General features: G+C 37.3%; 1 protein-coding gene across 1 annotated transcript in view; it reads left to right on the plus strand.

Annotated features, from left to right (window-relative positions):
- The window catches only part of MRS2 (magnesium transporter MRS2), a 41,564-nt gene that overhangs the window by 6,202 nt on the left and 20,508 nt on the right, over nt 1-14,854 (plus strand). The window contains exons 5-7 of the mRNA XM_029242633.1: nt 1,473-1,646; nt 3,544-3,674; nt 4,684-4,800. Coding sequence (XP_029098466.1) covers nt 1,473-1,646; nt 3,544-3,674; nt 4,684-4,800 — 422 coding nt within the window. The remainder of the gene's footprint in view (nt 1-1,472; nt 1,647-3,543; nt 3,675-4,683; nt 4,801-14,854) is intronic.

Raw genomic sequence — 14,854 nt, forward strand, 5'->3', positions numbered from 1 at the left:
GATGGAAAAGATCTGACTTTGGTCTCCATTCTCACTGTTTGAATTTAGTCTCTAGTTTCTGAAATAAGAGAAGGAATCTTGATTTATAATAGACATTTTCAGTTGTATACAGTTATGTGTAATTGTAGTGTAACTTCAGCTACTAAAAATATATTCTGGTTTTCCAAATAGCCTAAGAATATCCTTTAAAGTTTATCATCTTAATTTAAACTTTTATTTTTATCGAAAGCTTTAAGTTATTTTGGTGGGCTAACGTTTAAGGTTTGGAAATAGATGAGGGGATGCAGGTCTCAATGGTATCGGCCCTGCAGTGGACATGAGACTTGGTTTCTTCAAAAAGTCTTTGATGGCAGGTTTTTGTCAATTTATCTAGAATTAATTTTTTAAAAAATTAAAAAGGGAAGCAGTCTTTTCCCAAGTGATTTTTCTCCAAAACACATTCTTCACTTTTATTATCAATAGCTAGCACCCTTCAAAACAGTACCTCTTTAATGAAGAGATAGAGAAGTATGTGATAAAGCAAATTTAGCAAAATGTTAATTGTATCATCGAATTGGTATGTGTATAGGTATTCACTGTGTAATTTTTCAACTTTTCTGAATAAAAATGTTCATATTATAGTTGACCCTTGAGCCACATGGGGGTCAGGGGCGCTGAACCTCCACACGGTCAAAAATCCACATATAATTTATAGCCACAGTTCTTCCATATCTGCTGTTGCACATCCTCAGATTCAACCAACCACAGATAGTGTAGTACTGTGGTATTTACTACTGAAAAAAATCTGCATGTAAGTGGACCCGCATGGTTCAAGCCAGTGTTGTTCAAGGGTCAGCTGTAAAATGGGGAAAATGTGAAAGAAAAATTTCTGATTTTTATATCACTAATACAGTGGCCACAGGCTGCTCTTCTATGTTACTCTTCTAACATAAAAGATGTCAGTCTTTCTTTTTAGAATAAATTTTTAATTTCATAGTGTTCTAAATTAGAGTGCTAAGGATACATCTTATCTTTATCATTTTGAATTAGCTTAATGTGTTTTGGTGATATTTTAGAAAGGAAACTTTCCCATTTCAGCCAAACTAATCATGATTAAACTAAATCTTTTCTAAAAGTCTGCTGAATACCTGACTTTTAAAAAGACCTTATCTTGCTTCCTTTGTTCTCTATATTTCTCATGATTACCCTGGAAGTCCTAATAAATACATAATTTGTTTAATTCTAGTTCTGTTGAGACTGAGTTAGAGGTATCAAGACTTGGATTTATTTTAGGCTTCCTCTCTTTAAAAAAAAAAGTCTTGACTTTTTTTGAAAAACCAGATGAACAGTGATTTGGTTTAGGCTTAGTCCAAAATAGAGTATTAAATCCTATTTTATGAAGGTTATTTTTTCCCTACAACTCTGCAACTTACATGTGCGCATGTGTGTGTGTACATGTATATATATATTTTTTTTTCTTTTTTTTCCCCCAGTATTTGAAAGCTGTGATAACTCCAGAGTGTCTTCTGATACTAGATTATCGTAATTTAAATTTAGAGCAGTGGCTGTTCCGGGAGCTCCCTTCACAGTTGGCTGGAGAGGGTCAACTTGTCACATACCCTTTACCTTTTGAATTTAGAGCTATAGAAGCACTCCTGCAGTATCGGGTAAGCCTGTTTTTATTTAGCTTCTTGAATGTTTTCTGGTTTTACAGTGCTATTGAGGAGGAAGACACATTGGTATTGTTTTAATAGCATTTTCCCTAACCACACCCTCCCGCCAAATAAAAACATTTCTAAGGGTCTTATATGCAGAAAGTACTTAATTCTTAAACTTTATGACCCAAACAAATAGATGTAAAGTCTCTAGGTATAGTATACATAGAGTCTCTTTGACAGTCATGTTATGACATTCAGTGAAGCTCATTTCAGGTTGTCTATCCGTTGTTCAATTTTAATAAGTGTATTCAGGGATGCTAATTCAAAATACTTATCCTAAATATATAAATGAACATATCAAAAGGTTTTAACTGTACTCCATTTTATTCTCTAACTAAATTGTTGTGTAACTGCTTGCATGTGATAAATATTATAGCACAAATCTTTCATCAAATCATTCTGATAGTTTCCATATCATTCTTTGTTTGTGTAATCCTTTGTTTGAGCTAGCTAAATGATGCCTGTGTTTGAGACCTAGTTTGACATGGAAACCGTGTACAATTCTTCTTACGATTCCTCCTTTAAGTTGATAATCATTGAGTGTCTGGGGATCCTGTCAAGCTCTGAACAAGGATGGTCACTGCCTTCCTGGCCCCGACAAATCTTTCTTCATCTTTTCTTCCCCCTATTAGTCAGGATAGTACTGTTCAGGACCTGGCTACATGCAAGAGTCAGTGCCATGAGCATGCTAGCCAGAGTGGGAGAAGAGGAGGGGAGAGTTAAGGGGACATGAAGTGGGTGGGGGTTGTTGGAACCTGGCACCCTTCTTTGTCTGCCTTGCTCTACTGAGGGAGTAGGAGATGGGTCCGTTCCTTACTCAGGTTAATGAGGCAATAGCACCAGCTAGTGCCAGCCAATGAGATGGTGACTAGTTGAAGCCAGTTACTAAGCAGGGAAAAAATGGAAAGAAATGAAGGTATAAACTGGTCGCTGGCAAGCTACACAGACTGACTAAGGTCTCAGCAGCTAATGCTGGGATGGACGGTATATGTTGGAATTTACATTATTAATCTTACTGCTTAATTCAGCTGCTGTTATGCTGTTTACCAACAGGTATGGAAGAATTTTAATATTTTAAGAACTAGTATAGCTGTATCAATGTATATCTGCTGATTGATTCCTGCTGTGCCTATATTAACCCGAATAATAAATACACTTTTGACTTTTCAAGTTTATTTTGTAAAGTCTAAGGTATGTTTTGGTTTTCAAAAGAGCCTTGTTCATAGGAGTTTTGAACTGTATCCTATTTACAAAGAACATAGGTATTGTTTACCAGATGTAAAGTTTATGTTGTTGGGTTTTTTTTTTTGCGGTACGCGGGCCTCTCACCGTTGTGGCCTCTCCCATTGCGGAGCACAGGCTCCGGACGCGCAGGCTCAGCGGCCATGGCTCACGGGCCCAGCCGCTCCGCAGCACGTGGGATCTTCCCAGACCGGGGCACGAACCCGTGTCCCCTGCGTCGGCAGGCGGACTCTCAACCACTGTGCCACCAGGGAAGCCCAAGTTTATGTTTTAACCAAAGAACGGCAGCTTTTCTTTTAATCAGTCCTCCATTCCTTTCATTATAAGTGTTTGGTGTCTGTAGGGGGAAGAGTCTTACGGGAGTTAATTCCCTGCCAACCAAATGGTAGCTTACTAACAACATTATGCATGGTTATCTTTTAACCTAGGAGATCTAGTTTTTAATCATCTGGGATGGGCATTCCAGCAGTGACCATGTTCTGAAATGTTACCAGCCTTCCTAGCTAGCTATTACAGATTTCTGTATTTAATCAGAGCATTCACTGACCCTGAGTATTCTAAAAAGATTGTTTTAATTCTTATGAAAGGTCATGTTGTTATCTAGATCAACACTCTTCAGGGGAAACTTAGCATTTTGCAACCACTGATCCTTGAGACATTGGAAGCTTTAGTGGATCCCAAACATTCTTCCATAGACAGAAGCAAACTGCACATCTTACTACAAAATGGCAAAAGGTAAATATGGGTGATTTACCAAGTTGGGAGTTAGACACAGATGTCTTAAACTTCTCTTTCAGTAGTCTTAACAGTGAAATGTTTAACGTATGTTCAGGTCCAAAATTAGTGTAATTCTTAGCTGTTTTCAAAATACCAACTAGTCTTGCTAATGATAATGACATTTTTTACTTTGTGACTTACTCTCAGTACCTTCATTTCCATATTTGATTTTCACTGTCTTTCATAACTTTAAGAAAGTAGCCTAGGTAGGAAGTTGAGCTAAAGGGGGCACGCAAACTAATGTTTATTGAAAAGCTATTTTGCATAAAATGCTGTATCAGTCTCTTTTATGTGTGTGATGTCATCTCATCCTGTCAGCAATCCTGTTGACATGGTCCTCATTTTGAAGATAAGAAAACTGGGGTCTAAGTAACTTGTCTAAACTTTAACAGCTACTAAATAGCAAATCTAGACTCAAGTCCAATTTTCTTTCCCTTCAAGGTCCATGGGTGTTTTTTGTTTATCATAATGCATTCCAGAATTTAAGGATAATATTTTAATTTATATTACAGACTGAATGAACATGCCCTCAGGATTTGTACCCCCTAAAAATCCATTCAGGAGTTAACAGTTAAAATTCCTGAATCAGTAGTTCTTTGTCTGAAAATATTAGGATGTTTTTATGAATTAAAAGTAAACAGTCTGTTCATCACCTGCCATAGTTATTAAGAGTAAAGATAAATTTCTGAGCCCAGAAGCTTAAATCACAGTGATTATATGTTTCTGAGATAAATAATATATGCTGAAAATTACATCATTGGTTAATTTTACCACTTAATGTAGTTTTGGGGTTGGGAATTGATTCTCAGAGTGCATAGTAAATATAAAAAAATTTTTTACAAATCAGTGTTTACCATGAATTTATAAGTGGATCTACCTGATAAGACACCAAAAAGACACTATTCTTGTAGGGAAATATTTTTATAGGTTTATGTTATTGATCATTTCTGTGCAACTACTCTTACAGCCTGTCAGAGTTAGAAACAGATATTAAAATCTTCAAAGAGTCCATTTTGGAGATCTTGGATGAAGAAGAGTTGCTGGAGGAGCTCTGTCTGACAAAGTGGAGCGACCCACAGGTCTTGTAAGCAGACAGTCATGCTTTGTTCGTTTCTCTCTTAGGATCAGTTGTTTGTCTTTTTCAGGATGACTTTTTAGGGAGGACACAACGATTTCCTGGGATAGAGGATGTAGGCACTTTTCATCCCCAGTTGTTTCACTGTTTCCTGTACCATACTGCATGTGATTGAATTTAATGAGGACTTATTAAGTGCACACTGTATACACAACAATATGCTGGGCTTTGACTGTACACGCACCATTACCTTTATCTTCAAAGGACTGGTCACCAAAGTAACATACACATCTACCCAGATAACTTACCTGGAGAGTTCAGCGGGAGAGAGGAGGGAAAGGGTGTGGGGTGCAGGGAGGCGAGTAGAGACACTGGCACAGATTCTGTAAGTCTGGTTAATATAAAAACGCTCTCATCTTGTAAACCTTTTATCTCTTATGAATTTAGGAATCATTTACACTTCTTGTGCACACCCAAGTTTAAATGTTGACTTTTAAATACCCCAAATATTTCATTTTTGTACTTCGCAGATTAGTATCAGAGATTAATACAGACACCTCTGTAATGTGCATAGTTTCTGTAGTGTGTACAGATTTTTCAACATTTTGAGAAATTAGTTATCTATATTCTAATGAACGATTAAGATAAAAAGGGCTCTATAACGCTTGATATTATAGCAGCTAGATATAGTAGCAGAAACTTGGTCACTCTTGTAACTCTTGCTTTCTTTGCTTCTTAGACCAATTTATCTCTAATATGCTTTATAAGTGTCTTTTACAGAGTGCTTCATTCCCACTTATCCTCCTTGGTAGGGAGGATAATTTATAATGTGTGCTAATTTCTGCTATACAGCAAAGTGACTCAATTATACACATATATACCTTCTTTTATATTTTTTTCCATTGCGGTTTATCCCAGGAGATTGGATGGATATGGTTCCCTGTGCTATACAGTAGGACCTTGTTGTTATCATTCTGTATGTAATAGTTTGCATCTGCTAACCCCAAATTCCCAGTCCATCCCTCTCCCGCCCCCTTCCCCCTTGGCAACTGTTTCGTAGATAGGTTCATTTGTGCCATATTTTAGATTCCACATATAAGTGATATCATATGGTATTTGTCTTTCTCTTTCTGACTTCACTTAGTATAATCTCTAGTTGCATCCATGTTGCTGCAAATGGCATTATTTCATTCTTTTTATGGCTGAGTAGTACTCCATTGTGTGTGTGCCTGTGCGTGTGTGTGTGTGCATGCACGCATATATATATGTGTGTGTGTATATATATATATATACACACATATATATACACACACACACACACACCCCACATCTTTATCCATTCATCTGTTGATGGACATTTAGGTTGTTTCCATGTCTTGGCTATTGTGAATAGTGCTGCTGTGAACATAGAGGTGCATGTATCTTTTTGAATTATAGTTTTGTCCAGGTGTATATGCCCAGGACTGGGATTGCTGGATCGTATGGTAGTTCTATTTTTAGTTTTCTGAGGAACCTCCATACTGTTTTCCATAGTGGCTGCACCAGTTTACATTCCCGCCAATAGTGTAGGAGGATTCCCTTTTCTCCACACCCTCTCCAGCATTTGTTATTTGTAAAGTTTTTTTTGTTTTTTTTTTTGCGGTACGCGGGCCTCTCACCGTTGTGGCCTCTCCCGTTGCGGAGCACAGGCTCCAGACGCACAGGCTCGGCGGCCATGGCTCACGGGCCCAGCCGCTCCGCGGCATGTGGGATCCTCCCGGACCGGGGCACGAACCCGTATCCCCTGCGTCGGCAGGCGGACTCTCAACCACTGCGCCACCAGGGAAGCCCATTTGTAAAGTTTTTAATGATGGCCATTCTGACTGATGTGAGGTGGTACCTCATTGTAGTTTTGATTTGCACTTCTCTAATAATTAGTGATTTTGAGCATCTTTTCATGTGCCTACTGGCCATCTGTATGTCTTCTTTGGAGAAATGTCTATTAAGGTCTTCTGCCCATTTTTCGATTGGGTTGTGTTTTTGTTTCTGAGTTGTATGAGCAGTTTGTTTATTTGGGGAATTAAGTCTTTGTCAGTCTCATCACTTGGAAATACTTTCTCCCAGTCCATAGGTTGTCTTTTCATTTTTTAAATGGTTTCCTTTGCTGTGCAAAAGTTTGTAAGTTTGATTAGGTCCCATTTGTTTATTCTTGGTTTTATTTCTATTGCCTTGGGAGACTGACCTAAGAAAACACTGGTACAATTTATGTCAAATAATGTTTTGCCTATGCTCTGTTCTAGGAGTTTTATGGTGTCGTGTCTTATGTTTAAGTCTTTAAGCCATTTTGAGTTTATTTTTCTGCATAGTGTGAGGGTTTGTTCTAACTTCATTGACTTAACATGCAGCTGTGCAACTTTCCCAGCACTACTTACTGAAGAGACTTTTTCCTGTTTATATTCTTGCCTCCTTTGTAGATGATGAACTGACCGTAGGTGTGTGGGTTTATTTCTGGGCTCTCAATTCTGTTCCATTGATCCATTGTTTGCTTACTGTAGCTTTGTAGTATTGTCTGAAGTCTGGAAGAGTTATGCCTCCTGCTTTGTTTTTGTTTCCTCAGGATTGCTTTGGCAATTCTGGGTCTTTTATGGTTCCATATACATTTTGGATTATTTGTTCTAATTCTGTGAAAAATGTCATGGGTAATTTGATAGGGATCTCATTAAATTTGTAGATTGCTTTGTGTAGTGTTGCCATTTTAACAACATTCTTCTAATCCAGGAGCATGGGATATCTTTCCATTTCTTTGAATCCTCTTTAATTTCCTTTACTAATGTTTTATAGTTCTCAACATGTAAGTCTTTCACCTCCTTGCTCAGGTTTATTCCTAGGGTTTTTTTGTTTGTTGGTGTGATTTTAAAAGGTATTGTTTTTTATATTCCCTTTCTGATATTTCATTGTTAGTGTAAAGAAATGCAACCAATTTCTAAATGTTAATCTTATATCTTGCTACTTTGCTGAACTCACTTATTAGATCTAGTAGTTTTTGTGTGGAGTCCTTAGGGTTTTCTATGTATATGGTATCATGTCATCTGCATTTAGTGACAATTTTACCTCTTCCCTTCCAGTTTGAATACCTTTTATTTCTTGTCTGACTGCTGTGGCTAGGACTTCCAATACTATGTTGAATAGAAGTGGTGAGGGTGGGCATCCTTGTCTTGTTCCAGATTTTAGTGGAAAGGCTTTCAACTTTTCACCATTGAGTATACTGTCTTTGGGTTTATCATAAATGGCTTTTATTATGTTTTTATCATCAATGGATTTTGAATTTTGTCAAAGGCTTTTTCTGCATTAAAAATTTTTTATTTATTTATTTATGGCTGTGTTGGGTCTTCGTTTCTGTGCGAGGGCTTTCTCTAGTTGCGGCAAGTGGGGGCCACTCTTCATCGCGGTGCGCGGGCCTCTCACTATCGCGGCCTCTCTTGTTGTGGAGCACAGGCTCCAGACGCGCAGGCTCAGCAGTTGTGGCTCACGGGGCCAGTTGCTCCGCGGCATGTGGGATCTTCCCAGACCAGGGTTCGAACCCGTGTTCCCTGCATTGGCAGGCAGATTCTCAACCACTGCGCCACCAGGGAAGCCCTTTTTCTGCATCTTTTGGCGATCATGTGGTTTTTTACTTTTATGTGGTGTATTACACTGATTGATGTGCATATGTTGAACCATCCTTGTGAACTTGGGATGAATCCTGCTTGGTTGTGGAGTTTGATCTTTTTTATGTGTTGTTGGATTCAGTTTGCTAATATTTTGTTGAGAATTTTTGCATCTATATTCATCAAAGATATTGGCCTGTGATTTTCTTTTTTGGTGGTATCTTTGGCTTTGGTATCAGGGTGATGGTGGCTTCATAGAATTTCTTTGGGAGTGTTCCCTCCTCTTCAGTCTTTTGGAAGAGTTTGAGAAGGATGCGTATAAGTTCTTCTTTGTATGTTTGGTAGAATTCACTTGTGAAGCCATCTGGTCCTAGACTTTTGTTTGTAGGGAGTTTTGTTTTGTTTTTTTTACAGATTGTATTTCACTTCTAGTGAATCGGTCTTTTCAAATTATCTACGTCTTCTTGATTCAGTTTTGGTGGGCTATATGTTTCTAGAAAGTTGTCTGTTTCTTCTAAGTTGTCAAATTTGTTGGCATATAATTGTTCATAGTATTCTCTTATGGGTTTTTCTATTTTTGTGGTATCGGTTGAGATTTCTCCTTTTTCATTTCTTAATTTGCTTATTTGGGTTCTCTCTTTTTTCTTCTTGGTGAGCCTGGCCAGAAGTTTGTCGATTTTGTTTACCCCTTCAAAGAACCAGCTTTTGGTTTTATTGATGTTTTCTTCTATTTTTTTAATCTCAATTTATTTCCTCCCTGATCTTTATTATTTCTTTCCTTCTGCTGACTTTAGGTTTTAGTTTTTCTTCTTTTTCTAATTCTTTTAGGTGGTATGTTAGGTTGGTATGTTAGGTTGTTGAGATGTTTTCTTGTTTTTTTGAGGAAGGCGTGGATCGCTATGAACTTCCCTCTAAGAAGTGCTTTTGCTGTATCCCATAGATTTTGTGTGGTTGTGTTTTCATTGTTGTTTGTCTCAAGGGAATTTTTAATTTCCTTTTTGATTTCCTCATCGACCTATTGGTTTTTAGTAGCATATGGTTTAGTTTTCATATAATCATTTTTTTCTCATTTCTTTTCCTGTGGTTGATTTCTAGTTTCATGCTGTTGTGGTCAGAGAAGATGCTTGAAATGATTTCTATACTCTTAAATTTGTTGAGGTTATTAGTTTTGTGCCCTAGTATATGGTCAGTCCTAGAGAATGTTCCACGTGCACTTGAAAAGATGTGCATTCTGTTTTTTGTTTTTTGGTTTTTTTGATGTAATGTCTTGAAAATATCAATTAAGTCTAACTGTCCTATTCCATCATTTAGGATCTCTCTTGCCTTATTGATTATCTAGAAGATCTGTCCATTGATGTGAGTGGGATGTTAAAATCTCTTACTATTATTGTATTCCAGTCAATTTCTTCCTTTATGTCTGTTAGTGTTTTATGGATTTGGTGCTCCTATGTTAGGTGCATATATGTTGATGATTGTAAAATCCTCTTCCTGTATGGATCCTTTTACCATTATATAGTGTTCTTTTCCTTTATGGCCTTTGTTTTAAAGTCTATTTTATAGTCTGATATGAGTTTTGCAACTCCTGCTTTCTTGTCATTTCCATTTGCATGAAATATCTTTTTCCATCCCCTCACTTTCTTTTTTTTTTTAAACATCTTTATTGGGGTATAATTGCTTTACAATGGTGTGTTAGTTTCTGCTTTATAACAAAGTGAATCAGTTATACATATGTTCCCATATGTCTTCCCTCTTGCGTCTCCCTCCCTCCCACTCTCCCTATCCCACCCCTCCAGGCTGTCACAAAGCACCGAGCTAATATCCCTGTGCCTTGCGGCTGCTTCCCCCTAGCTATCTACCTTACTACGTTTGTTAGTGTGTATATGTCCATGACTCTCTCTTGCCCTGTCAAAGCTCACCCTTCCCCCTCCCCATATCCTCAAGTCCGTTCTCCAGTAGGTCTGCGTCTTTATTCCTGTCTTACCCCTAGGTTCTTCATGACATTTTTTTTCCCCTTAAATTCCATATATATGTGTTAGCATACGGTATTTGTCTTTTTCTTTCTGACTTACTTCACTCTGTATGACAGACTCTAGGTCTATCCATCTCATTACAAATAGCTGAATTTCATTTCTTTTTAAGGCTGAGTAATATTCCATTGTATATATGTGCCACATCTTCTTTATCCATTCATCCGATGATGGGCGCTTAGGTTGTTTCCATCTCTGGGCTATTGTAAATAGAGCTGCAATGAACATTTTGGTACATGACTCTTTTTGAATTTTGGTTTTCTCAGGGTATATGCCCAGTAGTGGGATTGCTGGGTCATATGGTAATTCTATTTGTAGTTTTTTAAGGAACCTCCGTACTGTTCTCCATAGTGGCTGAACCAATTCACATTCTCACCAGCAGTGCAAGAGTGTTCCCTTTTCTCCACACCCTCTCCAGCATTTATTGTTTCTAGATTTTTTGATGATGGCCATTCTGACTGGTGTGAGATGATATCTCATTGTAGTTTTGATTTGCATTTCTCTAATGATTAATGATGTTGAGCATTCTTTCATGTGTTTGTTGGCATTCTGTGTATCTTCTTTGGAGAAATGTCTATTTAGGTCTTCTGCCCATTTTTGGATTGGGTTGTTTGTTTTTTTGTTATTGAGCTGCATGAGCTGCTTGTAGATTTTGGAGATTAATCCTTTATCAGTTGCTTCATTTGCAAATATTTTCTCCCATTCTGAGGGTTGTCTTTTGGTCTTGATTATGGTTTCCTTTGCTGTGCAAAAGCTTTGAAGTTTCATTAGGTCCCATTTGTTTATTTTTGTTTTTATTTCCATTACTCTAGGAGGTGGGTCAGAAAGGATCTTGCTGTGATTTATGTCATAGAGTGTTCTGCCTATGTTTTCCTCTAAGAGTTTGATAGTTTCTGGCCTTACATTTAGGTCTTTAATCCATTTTGAGCTTATTTTTGTGTATGGTGTTAGGGAGTGATCTAATCTCATACTTTTACATGTACCTGTCCAGTTTTCCCAGCACCATTTATTGAAGAGGCTGTCCTTTCTCCACTGTATATTCCTGCCACCTTTATCAAAGATAAGGTGTCCATATGTGCGTGGGTTTATCTCTGGGCTTTCTATCCTGTTCCATTGATCTATCTTTCTGTTTTTGTGCCAGTACCATACTGTCTTGATTACTGTAGCTTTGTAGTATAGTCTGAAGTCAGGGAGCCTGATTCCTCCAGCTCCTTTTTTCGTTCTCAAGATTGCTTTGGCTATTCGGGGTCTTTTGTGTTTCCATACAAATTGCGAAATTTTTTGTTCTAGTTCTGTGAAAAATGCCAGTGGTAGTTTGATAGGGATTGCATTGAATCTGTAGATTGCTTTGGGTAGTAGAGTCATTTTCACAATGTTGATTCTTCCCATCCAAGAACATGGTATATCTCTCCATCTATTTGTATCATCTTTAATTTCTTTCACCAGTGTCTTATAATTTTCTGCATACAGGTCTTTTGTCTCCTTAGGTAGGTTTATTCCTAGATATTTTATTCTTTTTGTTGCAATGGTAAATGGGAGTGTTTTCTTGATTTCACTTTCAGATTTTTCATCATTAGTATATAGTAATGCCAGAGATTTCTGTGCATTAATTTTGTATCCTGCTACTTTACCAAATTCATTGATTAGCTCTAGTAGTTTTCTGGTAGCATCTTTAGGATTCTCTATGTATAGTATCATGTCATCTGCAAACAGTGACAGCTTTACTTCTTCTTTTCCAATTTGGATTCCTTTTATTTCCTTTTCTTCTCTGATTGCTGTGGCTAAAACTTCCAAAACTATGTTGAATAAGAGTGGTGAGAGTGGGCAACCTTGTCTTCTTCCTGATCTTAGTGGAAATGCTTTCAGTTTTTCACCATTGAGGATGATGTTTGCTGTGGGCTTGTCATATATGGCCTTTATTATGTTGAGGAAAGTTCCCTCTATGCCTACTTTCTGCAGGGTTTTTATCATAAATGGGTGTTGAATTTTGTCGAAAGCTTTCTCTGCATCTGTTGAGATGATCATATGGTTTTTCTCCTTCAATTTGTTAATATGGTTTATCATATTCATAGATTTGCGTATAGTGAAGAATCCTTGCATTCCTGGAATAAACCCCACTTGATCATGGTGTATGATCCTTTTAATGTGCTGTTGGATTCTGTTTGCTAGTATTTTGTTGAGGATTTTTGCATCTATGTTCATCAGTGATATTGGCCTGTAGTTTTCTTTCTTTGTGACATCCTTGTCTGGTTTTGGTATCAAGGTGATGGTGGCCTTGTAGAAGGAATTTGGGAGTGTTCCTCCCTCTGCTATATTTTGGAAGAGTTCAAGAAGGATAGGTGTTAGCTCTTCTCTAAACGTTTGATAGAATTCACCTGTGAAGCCATCTGGTCCTGGGCTTTTGTTTGTTGGAAGATTTTTAATCACAGTTTCAATTTCAGTGCTTGTGATTGGTCTGTTCATATTTTCTATTTCTTCCTGATTCAGTCTTGGCAGGTTGTGCATTTCTAAGAATTTGTCCATTTCTTCCAGATTGTCCATTTTATTGGCATAGAGTTGCTTGTAGTAATCTCTCATGATTTTTTTTATTTCTGCAGTGTCAGTTGTTACTTCTCCTTTTTCATTTCTAATTCTATTGATCTGAGTCTTCTCCCTTTTTTTCTTGATGAGTCTGGCTAGTGGTTTATCTATTTTGTTTATCTTCTCAAAGAACCAGCTTTTAGTTTTATTGATCTTTGCTATCATTTCCTTCATTTCTTTTTCATTTATTTCTGATCTGATTTTTATGATTTCTTTCCTTCTGCTAGCTTTGGGGTTTTTTTGTTCTTCTTTCTCTAATTGCTTGAGGTGCAAGGTTAGGTTGTTTATTCGAGATGTTTCCTGCTTCTTAAGGTGGGCTTGTATTGCTATAAACTTCCCCCTTAGAACTGCTTTTGCTGCATCCCATAGGTTTTGGGTCGTTGTGTCTCCATTGTCATTTGTTTCTAGGTATTTTTTTATTTCCTCTTTGATTTCTTCAGTGATCACTTCATTATTAAGTAGTGTATTATTTAGCCTCCATGTGTTTGTATTTTTTACAGATCTTTTCCTGTAATTGATATCTAGTCTCATAGCGTTGTGGTCACAAAAGATACTTGATACAATTTCAATTTTCTTAAATTTACCAAGGCTTGATTTGTGACCCAAGATATGATCTATCCTGGAGAATGTTCCATGAGCACTTGAGAAAAATGTGTATTCTGTTGTTTTTGGATGGAGTGTCCTATAAATATCAATTAAGTCCATCTTGTTTAATGTATCATTTAAAGCTTGTGTTTCCTTATTTATTTTCATTTTGGATGATCTGTCCATGGGTGAAAGTGGGGTGTTAAAGTCCCCTACTATGAATGTGTTACTGTCGATCTCCCCTTTTATGGCTGTTAGTATTTGCCTTATGTATTGAGGTGCTCCTATGTTGGTTGCATAAATATTTACAATTGTTATATCTTCTTCTTGGATCGATCCCTTGATCATTATGTAGTGTCCTTCTTTGTCTCTTTTAATAGTCCTTATTTTAAAGTCTATTTTGTCTGATATGAGAATTGCTACTCCAGCTTTCTTTTGGTTTCCATTTGCATGGAATATCTTTTTCCATCCCCTTACTTTCAGTCTGTATGTGTCTCTAGGTCTGAAGTGGGTCTCTTGTAGACAGCATATATAAGGGTCTTGTTTTTATATCCATTCAGCCAATCTGTGTCTTTTGGTGGGAGCATTTAGTCCATTTACATTTAAGGTAATTATCGATATGTATGTTCCTATTCCCATTTTCTATATTGTTTTGGGTTCGTTATTATAGGTCTTTTCCTTCTCTTGTGTTCCTTGTCTAGAGAAGTTCCTTTAGCATTTGTTGTAAAGCTGGTTTGGTGGTGCTGAACTCTCTCAGATTTTGCTTGTCTGTAAAGGTTTTAATTTCTCCATCAAATCTGAATGAGATCCTTGCTGGGTAGAGTAGTCTTGGTTGCAGATTTTTCTCCTTCATCACTTTCAGTACGTCCTGCCACTCCCTTCTGGCTTGTAGGGTTTCTGCTGAGAGATCAGCTGTTAACCTTATGGGGATTCCCTTGTGTGTTATTTGTTGTTTTTCCCTTGCTGCTTTTAATATGCTTTCTTTGTATTTAATTTTTGACAGTTTGATTAATATGTGTCTTGGCGTATTTCTCCTTGTATTTATCCTGTATGGGACTCTCTGTGCTTCCTGGACTTGATTAACTATTTCCTTTCCCATATTAGGGAAGTTTTCAACTATAATCTCTTCAAATATTTTCTCAGTCCCTTTCTTTTTCTCTTCTTCTTCTGGAACCCCTATCATTCGAATGTTGGTGCGTTTAATGTTGTCCCAGAGGTCTCTGAGACTGTCCTCAGTTCTTTTCA

The sequence above is a fragment of the Monodon monoceros genome, unplaced genomic scaffold, assembly GCF_005190385.1.
Source record: "Monodon monoceros isolate NGI ecotype Baffin Bay Population unplaced genomic scaffold, NGI_Narwhal_1 Super_Scaffold_3, whole genome shotgun sequence".
In the NCBI taxonomy this organism is placed as follows: domain Eukaryota; kingdom Metazoa; phylum Chordata; class Mammalia; order Artiodactyla; family Monodontidae; genus Monodon; species Monodon monoceros.